Below are 15725 nucleotides of genomic sequence, written 5' to 3' on the forward strand. Positions count from 1 at the left end.
GCTCTATCACCTCGACATTCCTGTGAAAATGCTTTTGGGTCTCCATGATGCCACTTTCCCCAATGTCTATCGCACAAGAGATTAAAAAAAAAAAAAAAAAAGAAAGGAAGGTATTTCATATTAGTCATATCAGATCACATAATATTTTTCTATTTGTGATGGACTTATTTCAGTCAATATAACGTTTTCAAGCTTCATCTATGTTGTGACATTATCTGGATTCAATTTCTTTTTTATGACAGAATAATATTTTATTATGTATACATACCAAATTTTGTTTATCCATTCATCTCTTGATAGGCATTTGGGTTGTTTCCACCTTTTAGCTATTGTAAGTAGTGCTACAATGAACACTGTGAACATGTGTCTGTGTTGCTGCTTGTGTAGAGACCTAAGAGTGGAATCGCTGAGTTATATGAAAATGCCGAGAAAAGGCAAATGTATAGACATCAGAGTTTAATAGTGGTTACCAGAGGTGAGACAGAGAGGGAAAGGGAGAAATCACTGATTAGAAGCAGTGAGCTTCTGTTTATGGTGATGGGAAATTAGGTGCAACGTGATTAATGGGCACACACTCTTCACTTATTGACATGGTTAAGCTCCAAAGACCAGATCACTATGTGAAAATTGGCATTATGTGAAAATGGAGAATGACTACATGAGACCACAAAATGGAGGATGATGACTACTTCATTACCTAACTGCCAGATTACCTCATTAATTGACTGCCAAACCAATGAGCATCCGGTCCAGCCAAGGTGACATATAACCTTAACCATAATGGCCAGTATTACTCTTGCCTTGCCTTTCGGCATTCATTACTGTCAGATGTACACCGTTCATGCGTAAAATAGGATAGTAGATTTTTACTATTGCCATAAATGTGAAATGTTGGATAATTAGATAAATGTTGATAAGTGAGTAAATGAATTGTACACATGAAAAATGTGGAGTTGGCCAATGTCGTGTTATTTGTATTTTTTACAACAATAAAAAACATTTGTAGGGGGCCATAAAAGGCAAAATACTTATTATATTTGGCTCCCATAAGCTTAAAATTCACAGCCTCATAAGATACCATTCTCACAAAAAGAAATATAACAGGCTACTTATGAGGGTATTTTAAAACATAAGTTGTGCAGTATTGCTCTTTTGTTCATGGGTTGCCAAAGGTTGAAGCTTTCTGCCCTGGCTTTTAAAGTGCAGTTATGTTACTGAAATTGCTTACTGCCACCGAGGCTCAGCAGGTTTGCTTGGGTGAAGATTCTGATCCATGTCTAATGAAAGATTCCACTCTCAATGCAATATTTGTAAACCCTTTGGCATTGATACTTAGATGTTAGGGATGGTTGAAATTGCTGGTCTGCTCAAGTTTCAGTGGTTTGGAATCTCATCATTTGCATTACTCCGCCTGGTGATTACTGATGTTTTGTCATCTTTATTTATAAATTAAGAAGAATTAAGCACCTAGAACAGTGCCCAACATGTAGTAGGCACAAAATAAATAAGTATCTGTTTAATAAAGTTCTTTTAAATTTAATGCATAATAATATATTATTAAATTGATCCGATGACTAGAGTTATTAAACTTTTCTTGCCAAATCCTTCATAACAGAAACACAGTAGGAGGAATTGGCACATGTGAGATGTGATTTTTAATAGCTGACGGGAGGATCGGGGTAGATTATGGGGCTCTACACCTGTTCCCAAAGGATATGAACTGGATTGCTATCATAGGCAGTTGAAAATGTAAGGAACTTTTCTGATTATTTGTTGAAAATAACTCATAGTAAATAGTTTTAAAAATCTGGTATAAAGATAAGACTAAACTTCGAAGAATTTTTTTTTTTTTTAAGTGAAAATGTACAGAAAAAAACCCTAAAAATTCCATAATAATCACATAAATTAGAATACTTAGAGTAGCCTTCATGGACAAATGATTTTGAAATCTCTCCCCATGCCTTTTTTTTAAAAAAAATTATTAGTAGTAGTAGGAAATATTTGGATATCAAACATATTCCTGATGCAAGAATAGAAATTTTATGGAACCCTAACCTTCTTAAAATAATACACTTCCAGTGGGACCACAGGTCATTTCGGGCAGTTCGGTATGGATTTGAAGGGGACTTGGAAAGAACTTATAATATTCATTTATTTTTCAATCAAATTTTTAGGTTATTTTAGTAAAACTAGAAAAATAATCTCTTCCTATGAAATTGCTCTCAACATGAACTATTACGGCAGTTTTATAGCAATGTTGTTGTTGTTGTTATGTGCCCTCGAGTCGGCCCCGACTCATAGCGACCCCTCCTTGGGTTTCCGAGGCAGTATCACTACGGAAGTAGGATTGCCCAACCTTCCTATAGTAAGCCTTAAAAAAAGGTAATGGAAAAATATGTGAAATAAGCCATCTTCTCTTTAAAACGTACGGCAAGAAGGAATATTCTGCATATTCAACACTGGCTGCTATTTTCCTGAAGAATGTCTTGTACATGCTGGCATTGAGTGAAGGAACACTTTGGTCTTTTACTTTAACAACTTTTGAGTGTTCAGTGCTTCTGATGATCACTTAAAAATTCTATCGCAAGCAGTGAAGAAATCAAAGCACTCATTGGAAAGATAACTGATATAATATTTTCTAAGTTTTTATGCATGAGAACCTGGTTTTGCCTTTTCAAATAAAGAATAAGAGAGCATTCATACAAAATTTTTAAGAGCTGCATATAGTTACAAAATATTAAAATAAGATTGATAGTCAAAAATGGAATGAAATAGGAATTACTAATCTTGAACTATACATTTAATCAGGGAAATGCATTATTGCTGGTCACTGTTTATGGGAAAACAACAACAACCACCAGTGCAATTTTCTGCTAGTAAAAAGTTAAGATAATAAATTTTCATCATATGCAAAAAAAAAAAAGAAAAACCCACAACTATATATGCTTTTAGAATTTTAACTGGTAAAACCAGGAGCGCATTAACATCTCTAAATGGAAGTTGTTACAGGGAAGAACTATTTACTGAGTTCTTACAGTGTGCCACTTTATGTTAATGATCTAATTTACTCTTTTCAACAACTCCATAAGGTAAGTTTCATCTCATCGAAGCTTGTAAAGAATAGCTGGCTCAATGTACTTAAAGAGTAAACTGGAGCCACATTTCAAATCTAGGCCCCTTTGACCCTGAAGTGCATGTTCTTTCTGCCACACAATACATACTGAAAGTCCTCCCACCCTACTCATTCTCTCTCCATAAGACTTAATATTTTGTTTATTAAAACCACATATTAGAAGGAAGCCATAACTGTTTTAAAAATCAGTTGGGCAATTGAACAAACAGAGTAGAGTGTCTGTGGGTGAAGAATGTGCATTCACCTCATCCAATGCTATCTTCATTGCCCAGATGCGACTTCGAAATAGCACATCCACTTGGCCCAGCTTAGTGCCAGAACACTCTATTGTTCTAGAATAATTATTAATAGTCTCCCTGTGGTAGGCAGAATAATAGTCTCCAAAAAATGTCCATGTCCTAAGCCCTAGAGCCTGTGAATAGAATATGTTACCTTACATGGTAGGAAAGACTTTGCAAATATGATTACATTAAGAATTTGGAGATGAGGAGATTATTCCTGGATTATTTAGGTAAATCCAATCTAGTAACAAAATCTTTGTAAGAGAGAAGCAGAGAAGCAAGAGAGAGGGAGATGTGAAAATCAACACTCCTCACTTTCAAGATGGAGGAAAAGGCCATGCGCCAAAGAACACAGGCTGCCTCTACAAGGTGGACAGATAAGGAACCAGATTCTTCTCTAGAGCCTCCAGAAGCAACACAGCTCAACTAACATTGGATTTTTAGCCCAGTGAGATTTCTGGCCTCCAGAAATATAAGATAATAAATGTGTTGTTTTAAGCCACTAAATTGGTGGCAATTTGTTACAGTAGTACTATAATACTCTTTCAATTTATAAAGTGTCCTTTTTGGACAATAAATATAAGGGAATATAGTTCTTAACAGAACAAATTCTGACCTTGAAAAGTTAACACACCAACAAATTGAAAAGCTTCCATGTAAATCTCTTCCTTGGTTTGTGTTCTGGTTACCTAGTACCGCTCTGACAAGAATATATCACAAATGGGATGGTCTTAACAAACAGGAGTTTATTCTCTTACAGTTCAGGAGGCTAGATGTCCGAGTTCAAAGTGCCAGGCTCTAGGGGCTGGGTGAAAGCCCCTTCAGTTCAGCCACTTGCTCCTGGCCCATCGAAGCTAGAGGCATCTCTTCACTCAGGCAGCTACTCGTTGCTGAGGCTAACAAGCCCATGGTCAACAAATAAAATGGCACAGTCCCGACAGTACCAAACCACATGGCAGGACATTAATTCAAGTCCATTGTAAGTCCCAAGGTCAGCAGAGCATGCCAAGCTGCTGAACAATGACATGGCTACATGAGGGTCTAAGCATGCCATAAGCTAGAGACCATTCCCCAAGGCTTCTGCTTATATACAGGCAGCAGACCACATTCTCTAAGGCAGCTACTCAGCTGCTCACAGTAGATTCCACCATGGAGTTGACTACGAGTCTCATCATGGGGAATATTACAACCAGCTGCTCAGCCACTCAACCAGGCCTAGCCAAGCTGACACACAAACTGAACTACCACAGTTTGGTTATAGGAGTCTCTGAGGCCCAGTTAACTCATTTCCTGTACTTCCCATGGATTGTTATAGATTCACTGTTCTGGATTAATAATGTCAGGTAATAAATAATGGAAACATAGAGGTGGCGTAGTGGTTAAGGCTGTTAACCAAAAAGTCAGTGGTTCGAACCTACCAACTGCTCTGCAGAAGAAAATTGAGGCAGTCTGTTTTTGCAAAGATTTACAGCCTTGGAAACCCTATGAGGTCGTTCGATTCTGTCCTATTGGTCACTGAGTCAAAACTGATTCCATGCCAGTGGGGTTTTGGAAGGCCCAGTAAAACCCATTTCCTGTATTTTCCATGGATTTCTACAGAGTTATTGTTCTGGATTCAGTAATGTTGTCAAGTAATAAAAACAGCAACATATAGGCACTTCTCAAAAGTCTTGTAAACTTAGAGCTCACAAGAGCACTATACCATCTAGAGAGTCTAATTTAGTATTAGGTCATTTGCTTCCTAGGGATGTGGGGCTTGACTGCCCAGTCAGCACATAGCTGTCAGCACAAGAGGCAGAGAAGCTGGAGAAAGTAGACTGATGGGTGGGGAAAGGAATAGATTTTTTTCAAGGCTGGAAAGCAAGGAAAAGCAAATAATGTTGGGCAGCAGAGTCTCATTTAGTCATTCAGTTCTGCTTAGGTAAGCAAAATCTGTGAGAAAACAGCCTTCCCGTCTCAACTTGCTGATCTTTATAATCAGACCAAAAAGTTGTTTAGAGTAAAGAAATCACAATCAAGTGAAAGAATAAACCATAACTGCAGGTTGTGGTAAAAGCAAATAAGATCTTAGAGGTCATTGCCCCAATCCTCAGTCCTGAAGCATGAGGCCCCTCCACATTATCCCTCTCAAATTTTTGTCCAGCTTCTACTTGAACTCCTCCAGTCACTGCTGCTTACCAAGTAAGTCTATTTCATTTTCAGATAACTGTTAACAGTTTCCGTTACATTTAGCAATAATCTATCCTTCATTCCTTTGTCTTAGTTCCACCTACTAGCAGCCATATAAAGTAAGTCTGAACCAGTGGCTCTCAATCCTGGCTTTACACTAGAATCATTTGGGGAGCCTTTAGAAATCTGATACCCAGGCTGCACCCCAGACCACTTCAATTGAATTTATGAGAGTGGAACCTGAGCATTGGCATTTAAAAAACTTTACCGGTGATTCCAGTGTGCTGCCAAAGTTGAGAATTACTGGCCTAAACCTTCCTCTAGATGATATTCTACATATAGTTAAAGAAACCTTCATCTTAATGGACTCTTCTCCTTAGGCTTTGACTTTTACCCATTCCCTTAGAGCACACAATGAAAGGCTATTAAATGTATTCTCTAGCAGTCCTGTGCAGGAGCTCTGGTAGCATAGTGCCTAAGGCACTTGACTGCTAACCAGAAGGCTGGCGGTTCAAACCCACCAGCCACTCCTCGGAAGGAAGGTTGGGCAATCCTACTTCTGTAGTGATACTGCCTTGGAAACCCAAGGAGGAGTTGCTATGAGTTGGGGCCGACTCAATGGCACATAACAACAACAACAACACAGCAGCCCTGTACAGGTGCTGTGGTAGAAAACACCCAGTGACAACTTAGAGGCTCATTGGCAGTGGTGGGATTTACTTGCTTAATTTCCTGTTTATAAAAATATAACCAAATAGATAAATTGAACTTTGTCAAAATTTAAAACTTCAGTGCTTCAAAAGACACAATGAAGAAAGTGAAAAGACAATCCACAGATTGGGAGAAAATATTTGCAAACCATATATCTATAAGGGTCTAGTATCAAGAATATGGAAAGAACGCATACAACTCAATAATAAAAGGACAACAAAACAATTAAAAATATGCAAAAGATCTGAACAGATATTTCTCTAAAGAACATAAATAAAAGTATAACAGCTTCTTCTCCCACCTACTCCAAACACATACACACACCCATTATCATTTCTGAATTTAACAACATTTAACAAGAAGTTTGGATTAAGCATAAATTACTTTTATAGTGATAGAAAACTCTTCCATATACTTATTTAAAAATAAATTTCCCAAGATGGCCCAACATGACTATGGTAAGAAACCTGAGATTATTTAGTCCTACCATTCTCCCTGCTCTTACCCTCCCATCTGGGGAACAAAAGGTCAACTTCAGTGGCAGGCAAGATGGGATTTGGGGGGAAAAATGGATTTTCCAAACAATAACCATTTGATTACAAATTCAAGCATTGCCTGGAAAGTGTGTGTGTGTATTTGTGTGTGTGTGCATATATATATTAATATTTTATATATATATATATATATGGTTTACATTGAGTATTTAGATTATCTCTTTGCAGAAATAAACTAAGGAGATTTATTGTTCATAAAACAACTAGAGAACAATACAAAGCCGGTTTATTCAGAACTAAATGGTGTGGTGCCATTTATAATACAATGAGAATGAAGGAAAAAGAGAAATGAAGCATTTGTCTACTATTCTAATATTGCTTACTCATACTATTAACGAGGCTTTGGATTCATACTTCTACGCAGAACTCTTGATTGGTCAGTAGATTCTCAAATTATTTTAAAGAGTTTTATTTAAAATTAGAATAATGAGGACCAGAGTGAATCTGGGAAACAGATTGCATTATACAGACACAAGTTACAAATAATATATAAATATTGTCTATGCCTGGAGAGTTTCTTTTTTGCTTTTGGAAGGTATAGATCTTTATTAAATCAACTTGAGAGATTTAATACAAAATAATAGTAAACAATTGAATATTAGGATTTTCTAGCTTATTGAAAGAATTTGGTTTTTCTTAGACTTGAAGTTAAGGAGATTTTTCTTCCCTAAACATCTTTTTTTTTTTTTTTTTAATAACTTTTTATAGTGACTTGGGTAATGTTGACACAGCAACTTAGTTTTCCATTCAACAATTATACACATTTTGTTTTGTGACATTGATTGCCGTCCCCACAATGGAAAAGCACCTTCCTGCTTCCTCCCTGTGTTTACCATTTCCCTTCATTTTCCTTTCTTATCCTTTCCTGCCTTCTGAGCTTTTTCCCTGGGCCAGTGCTGCCCTTTTGATCCCCTATGGTTGTTTGTTCCAGGAGTGCACAACTCTCTGGTGTGACTGTTCTCCTTAGAGGCCTATCAATTATTTGGTTGAATGTTGAGCCACAAGGGTGAGTTCAATTCCAGGCCATATTCTCAGGAGTTCCACTAGTCTCTATCAGAGCAGTAAGCCTGTTTTTTCTTTCTTATTTTTGTTTTGTTTTTATTCCACATTTTTCTCACACTCTATGCAGGACTTCCTATTGTGAGCCCTTTCAGAAAAGTCAGTAGTGGGAGCTGGGCACCATCTAGTTCTTCTGGTCTTATGGTTGTGGAGGCTACCATTTTTGCCACCACACCTGGCAAAACAAAGCAGAAACTCTGTCTTCAGCCATAGTCACCTTCCCAATCTCTCCAGTCTTCCAGATCTGCTTCTAGTCCTTTGCTACTTAACTTTGTTTGCTGATTTCTTTCTCATCCTTATCTGCCTGTTTCAGTCTGTTTCCTGGTTATTACTTTGGCTTCTCTCAGCAAAAGTTTTGATTATTCATTTCAGGTGTTTTGCTTCTAGACAACTCTTTCCAGTTCAGCATTTCTCTGGGAACCTTCAACCCTGGTTTCTCTTGGTTGAAGATGCTCTGCTGACCAAGCATACCCTATCAGCTGGGAGCATGCTTGTAATGTTTAATGTAACACTACTGGTGAGGCACTTGGCTAGAAGTAGCTAGAGTAGTGTCTCTGGTGTTTTCCTTCTTTTTTTGCCTGACCTACTTTGGTCTCCTACCATCTGTCTGTCAGTTTGTCATGCTATGTGGCTTGTGTGTTGCTATGATGCCGGAAGCTATACCATGGGTATTTCAAATATCAGCAGGGTCACCAGTGCTGGATAGGCTTCAGTGAAGCTTCAGATAAAGAAAGACTAGAAAGAAAGGCCTGGTGATCTACTTCCAAAAATTAGCCAATGAAAACCATATGGATTACAACAGAATATTGTTCAATATAGTCCTAGAAGATGAATCCTCTAGCTTGGAAGGAACTCAACAACGGGCTCAAACATATTAATGATCATGAAAAAGGTGTAGGGCTGGGTATGTTTCATTCTGTTATACACAGGGTCACCATGAGTTGGAGCCGACTATATGGCAACTAACAACAACAATAACAAATTTGTTTTTTTCTGCTTAGACATTCTACACTTGACCTGCTCCACACTACATCATAGTCTACATTGAACCCATGGGGTAAATCAACTAGGGTTGGTGCCACTTGGTGTGGAATTCATGGTGTCACCCTCCCAGAGATCTCTTCTTCTACCAGATCATACAGTAGTACTCCTTGGTAATGCTTATCATCAATTTTTATCATAGAATAATACATGATGAATACAGTGGTGAATTGCTTAAATGTTATATTTCTTAGATTATATGAATACTAACAACAAAATTGTTTTGAAAAATCTACATTGAATTAAAACATTATTAATTACAATATTATTAGTAACTGAGTGGAAGCCTTTTTTGATTTTTCTCTATTTTTCTTTAAGTAGTACTTCATTCTTAAAAAAAAATATTGAGACAGGTCTACAAATATTAATTACCAAAACATTGTAGCTAAAACACCAGAAAATTGGACAAAATCAACAACTATGGAAACACCAGCAGCCACAAAAGCAACTGCGTGTGCCTGCAGTGCAAGCCGACGGAACCAGAGGTTTCGATGTGCCATTTTAATTGGCAATACAGACAGTTTTGATCACAGTGCATTAGAAGGTTCAGAAAGTACATTAGCATAGAGTTTTTACCTTGTAGGTCTATTGATACATGTCAGCAGGGCTTACAAAAAATGTTTTTGTTGTTATAACTACAGGGATATTTTTGTGAAAAATAATAGTTCTGCTGAAACACTGCACAAAAATTTTGTAGCGAGTCATTTTGGTGCCACTCTTTGATAGTGTTACTTGGTGTGGTCTGCACGTAGAGGATTAGTTAAGGAATGGCAAATGGGTTGCTTCTTACATGTCAGTTCTAATTGACTGTTAATGGCTGCAATGACTGCTGTGTTAAGAAGAATAGTGTCTGAACTCAGTGTGCCATAATCAACACTTGTATTAGGTAAGGACCACGAAGACTTTTGCATTCTAAGACATTATCATCTTTGGCCTGGATATCTGTCTGTCTCACTACCATCTAGTCAGATCCAACTCATAACGACACCTCCTTGGGTTTCTGAGGCAGTATCACTACGGAAGTAGATGGCCCAATCTTCCTTCCTAGGAGTGGCTGGTGGGATTTGAACTGCCAGCCTTCCGGTTAGCAGTCAAATGTCTTAGGCAGTTTCTTCCTTTCTTTAGACTGCTCTATTAACTGCAAATATTTCACAATATCTCTTTGCATTCTTTTACTCAAACCCCAATCTTTTAGCAAAGAAGCTAATTCAAATGCATTAGCATTTCCTGTTCATATTTATATAAAAATATCTGCAAAGCAGAAACTGCAGGAATTCTGTCTTTCCTCCAATGAGGTAATACTCTGCCAATGCCTTTGGCAGGATCCATTTTGTGGTTGTAGTTTGGGCGTTTTGCAAATCTTCCTAGCTTTAGGCTAGAGAAAGAGTACCTTCTGGACAGAATCTAAAACTCACTACAGTCGAGTCGGTCCCAACTCATAGTGATCCCTCCTTGGGTTTCCGAGGCAGTATCTCTACAGAAGTAGATTGCCCAGTCTTCCTTCCGAGGAGTGGATGGTGGGTTTGAACCGTCAGCCTTCTGGTTAGCCCTTGAATGCCTTAGGCACTATGCCACCAAAGCGTCTTCTGGACAGAATAGTGTCTGAAAAACTGTCCCCCAAAATTCAAAAGCCTTTTCTTCTATGGTTGTTTGGTATCTTTCACTATCAAATGTCTGTAGTTACTAAGTCTCTAGTGATAAAATGGTGCCTTGGTCTGAAATGTCAATATCTAAAACATGAGGTTAGCACAAGCAAAGTTGAGTTTGGTTTCCTGGTACAAAATCAGGTGTTTTATATCAGGACATTCCTACTTATACCCACTGCATTATTTCCTAGCAAGTTTCATCTTCCCAAAAGAGTACTGACTCAACTTACCTTATAGTGAAAGAGAAACAGTCCGCAGAACAGACTATACAAATCTGCAGTGAGCAGAGAGAGGTTGACGGAAGTGGCACTGGTTTTCTTTATCACGACTGGCATAAAGCTGTACAGACCAAACATGCAGGCACTAAAACCAACATAGAGCAGTCCTGGGGGGAGAGTAAAGAGAGGATGATGTCAAATTAGTATCCACAGTAGGTGAAAGAAGAGGAATAGAGTACAACATTTATCATTCCCAAATGGCAGTTTTTCTTTCACCATATTAACTGATGTTTATCATTAGGTAATATATAGCTAACACAGAAAAAGAAATTTGACTGTGGAAAATGAACTTTCTGCTTCTCTCTACATATCTGATATTTTTTTCTTCTAGGAAAGAGTGCCTCTTAGTGGCTATATAGTCAGAATACAGGGTGGAGCCTCCTGAATTCTAGTCTCCCTGTTATACTATAATTAACTTCTGATATCCAAGTATATAAAAACTTTTTTCATCTGTAAGTTTTCTTTTTGCAAAACAGGAACAAAACTGCTTGGTATCATGGATTGCTTACAATGATGAATCACTGACATTTTGGTTAACAGCCAAATGACTGAACCACTATACCACCAGAACTCCTTGAATGACTACCTAGTCCTTAATATTGAAAGGTTTACATACTAAAGAGATCTGGGCTGGGAGTCAGAATGCTGAACTGGAATCCTTACTGCATGACCTTGGGAAGACTACTTCCTTGTCCTGAGCATAAGATGATCTGACAATCTCTTCCAGATCCATGCATCCTGCTCACCTCTAGACACAACAGTTTCCTACCCTTCTATTACCTTACCTAACATACCGTGGGCACTCACATGTGGAATCTGCTATTCTATAAATAAATAATTAGGTAAATACATTGTAGATCATCAAAGAATTATTAGGCTTTACAAAAGTGAAAAATTAAAAAAAAAAAAAGCTTTAAAATGTTATATGGCCAGTCTCTTACCTTCTAAAGTTCTGCCACTCTATATACAATTATACCTAAATACACAACTTTAAATATTTATTCCATGAGTACTCAATTACTCTGGCTCCCAAACAAAGATAAGAGCTATCTAGACTTTAGCTCATCTTTTCTGAGAGGTCAGTATAGCACAAATGCAGAAAATAATACTCATTTCTCTGCCTTGAAAGAAAACAGAATAGAATAAGCATAAATAATACAATTCAGTGGATAGTTGGACATCAAGTATAATATTTGTAACCTTGCCAAGTAATAATTGAATGGGTCTGGGGTGCTTCCTCTGAATTTGGGAGGATTCGATAGGTACTTGGAATAATAGTCACTTCCTTGTTTTATAAAGATCAGTGATTCCTCCAGTGATTTGCCAGGTGGAAAGGATTTGTGGGTAGAAATTGCAATTTTATATGTTTCTGATCCCATGTTTAAGCAAAGCAACAGGATCTATATTAAAAAAAAAAAAAATTAACATTAAATAAGAAAACTCAGTACAACAGCCCCCTCTAGTGTGGTGGAAATGCCCCAAGAGGAAAATGAACTAACTACTTTCCCAGTTCTAGTAATAATGTGTAACTCCTCACATGGGTATTCTGTCATAATAATATCATAAGACTTTTTGATTTTCTATTAGAAGTTTTGGGAGCTCTGATAGCATAGTGCCTAAGGCACTTGACTGCTAACCAGAAGGCTGGCAGTTCAAACCCACCAGCCCCTCCTCGGAAGGAAGATGGGGCAATCTATTTCCCTAGTGATACTGCTTTGGAAACCCAAGGAGGGGTCTCTATGAATTGGGTCCGACTCAGGCACATAAGAACAGCAACAACAACATCAGAAGTTTTAATTCTCTAAAAATGATTAATTTTCCTGTTGTTGGGTTTCCTTTTTTGTCTTGTAACCAAGTCACTAAAAATGCAATGCTAAATAATCTATGATTAATGCATGCAAAGACATAAACATTAATTTATTTCCTTTATGGAATGTGGAATTAATAGAATAGGAACAAGGTTTATCTTTTAATCAATCCACTAATAATAATTAAACTTGATCAGAACACAGTCCAGGCAGCAGAGCATTTTATATGAGGGCGTCACTGATATGGATTATACCATGAGTGGGCTGGAAAGTTCTGGAATCCTATGCTTACCTCACCTTACCAAGTACAACTCTCACACGTGGGTTTTGATGTTTTATATGCACTCAATTAACCATTTATTCACTGAGTATCTATGATGTCTCAGGCACTTTGCTATTGACCAGGGACACAAAGGAAAACAGACAAGAACCTTAGAGTTAAATGATGGCAGACTGGTGTTTGTGCTATGAAGAAAGAAAGGAGTTTCTTTGATAGATAATGACCAGGGACCCTGTGGCAGGAAGGGTGGTTAGGTAAGGCTTTTTTGTAGAGGTGACATTCACCTTGAACACTGAAGACCGAAAGGGAGGAGCAAGCACTGGGATCAGCAAATGAAAAGACTGAGAAGAAACAGGCCCTGATGTGTTCCAGGAACTGCCACAGGCCAGTTCTCAGTGAGGAGAGGAATGAACAGAGTAGGCAGAGACAAAATATGAGGTTGGAAATTAGTGAAGGATAAATTATGTAGGGCCTTGTTGGTCTTGGAAAGAAATTTCTGTTCTATTCTAGTTGCAGGAGGAAGCCTTTGAGGGTTTGTAGCAGATGGCTAACACAATCTGATTTACATTTTAAAAGGATGACTTTCTGAGAGGAAGAAAGGAGGAAAGTATGGGAGATGGAGCCCAGTCAGAAATGCAGGCACACAAGAGGTACTGGCAGCTTTGCTTGGAATGGCCATGGAGAAGCAGAAAAGTGCCAGGCTTGTGCAGACTCACTAAGTCCTGGCGATGAACTGGATGCAGATACTGAGGGAAAGAAAGGCATCAGAGATACCCATGGGTTCTGGCTATCTCAGGAACGGGGTGAAGTATTTCACCATTTACTGGATGGAGGACCAGTTTTCAAGAGAAATAAGAAAAAAGCTCCAAGTTAAGCACGCTAGCTTTTAGATGACTAAATATCATCTACAGCCACTCCTCAGAAGGAAGATGGGGCAATCTACTTCTGTAGTGATACTGCCTTGGAAACCCAATGAGGAGTCACCATGAGTCCGACTCGACAGCACATAACAACAACAAATATCATCCAAGAGGGCATGCCCAGTAGGGAGCTGGATACAGAATTTGAGGGCTCAGGAAAGAAGTGTGATTTCACAAGCATCATTAGTGAGCCAAGGAGAGTAGGAAAATAAGTGCACAGCAGACCTTCCACTCTACTAATCAAGCTACTTTAGGATGCACCAAGCTCAAACATTCTGAGCATATCGTTTAAAACTCCAGAAATCAGAATTAGAAGGGTGGGGGTGGAAATATATGCACCATCACAGTTAATAATTTTGTGAGGTCAACTAATATTTTAGTGTGTTAATACTTGTTTTGTGAGCACAGCAGAGTCAGCCAAATGAACAGATGATTAAACTGAGAGTGGAAATTCTAGTGTCACAGCAGTTTGCTGATTTGCTGTTCTTAGATGGACATTAGCTAGTTAATGGACTTTAGCAATGCATCTAAATGACCAACTTGCTATCCTTGTAGGGTTTTCAAACACATGATCAACATGACCAAACAAATTAATTATTTTTGACTGACAACTACATATCAGCTGCAGTTATCCATTAACATCAAGTCAACTCTGACTCATAGAAACCCTACAGGACAGAACTGCTGTGTAGGGTTTCCAAGGCTGTCATCTTTATTGAAGAGACTGCCATATCTTTCTCTGCAGAGTAGCTGGTGAGTTCAAAGCAACGACCTCTTAGTTAGCAGCCGAGTGCTTAACCAATGTGTCACCAGAACACTTCTAACATCTGCAGAAACTACATTTATTGATAAAGTTTGTGTATAAACCATTTCTTATTTGAAACATTTTCCTCCTCATAAAGATATAATTTCATTACTCTTGTCCTCATTCACTAAAGAGATTTAAGCTGAAGATATTCTAAATAATATTATCAGCTAACATCAACTGAGTGCTTACTCTGTGTCAGGCACTTTATATACATTAATCTCCAGAACAGCACAATGTTATATTATTATTATCTTTTTTATACAAGTAAGTAAATAGACATACAGAGTGTATTAGTCAGGAAACAGAGTCCACACTCGGTTCAATAGAAGAAATTTATAAAGGTGTTGAATAGGGGGAAAGGAAAAAATAGGAATGGTGAGGCAACTCAGAGATTAGCAATAGCAGTCAATTACTTGTCCTCCAACACCTACAGACATATAAGGAGGAGGCCATGTTACTACAAGTCAGAAATTACAGAAGCCCAGTAGAAACACAGGAGACTCAGCCATTTCCAGGGACCATTTCCAGAGCCCAAACAGGAGAAGGCAGGGAGAAATACCCCTGATTTCTCTTCTCTTTCCGTCTACTAATCTTCCTCTACTGCCTCTCATTGGCCAAACCCAGTAGGATGCCAGTTGAAAGGAAACTGGGGAAGTGTAATTTACATGAATTATTATCTGCAGTGCAGAGCAGAATAAGTTAAGGATAGGAAATGGATCTGTGAGTAAATAGGCAAATGAATTAAAAAAAGACTATATAGAGGTTGAGTGACTTGCCTTCAGATTACATAGGCTGTCTGACTTCCAATCCTGAGATCATAACCCTAAGCTATATATACCAAATCAAAGTCACTGTCATCGACTCAATTCCAACTCATAGTAACCCCCGTTAGGTTTCCAAGGTTGTAAATCTTTATGGAAGCAGATTGCCTCATTTTTCTTCTGAGGAGCAGCAGATAGGTTTGAAACAACAACTTCCTGGTTAGCAGCCAAATGCCTTAACCACTACACCACCAGAGCTCCTTAAGCTATATATAT

The 15725-nt window shown here is 38.1% G+C and overlaps 1 protein-coding gene across 1 annotated transcript in view; it reads right to left on the minus strand.

Annotated features, from left to right (window-relative positions):
• SLC35F1 (solute carrier family 35 member F1) overlaps positions 1–15725 on the minus strand; it is a 654684-nt gene that overhangs the window by 62574 nt on the left and 576385 nt on the right. The window contains exon 7 of the mRNA XM_007954195.1: positions 10825–10979. Coding sequence (XP_007952386.1) covers positions 10825–10979 — 155 coding nt within the window. The remainder of the gene's footprint in view (positions 1–10824; positions 10980–15725) is intronic.

The sequence above is a fragment of the Orycteropus afer genome, unplaced genomic scaffold, assembly GCF_000298275.1.
Source record: "Orycteropus afer afer isolate SDZICR_OR568_19922 unplaced genomic scaffold, OryAfe1.0 scaffold00441, whole genome shotgun sequence".
NCBI lineage: Eukaryota > Metazoa > Chordata > Mammalia > Tubulidentata > Orycteropodidae > Orycteropus > Orycteropus afer.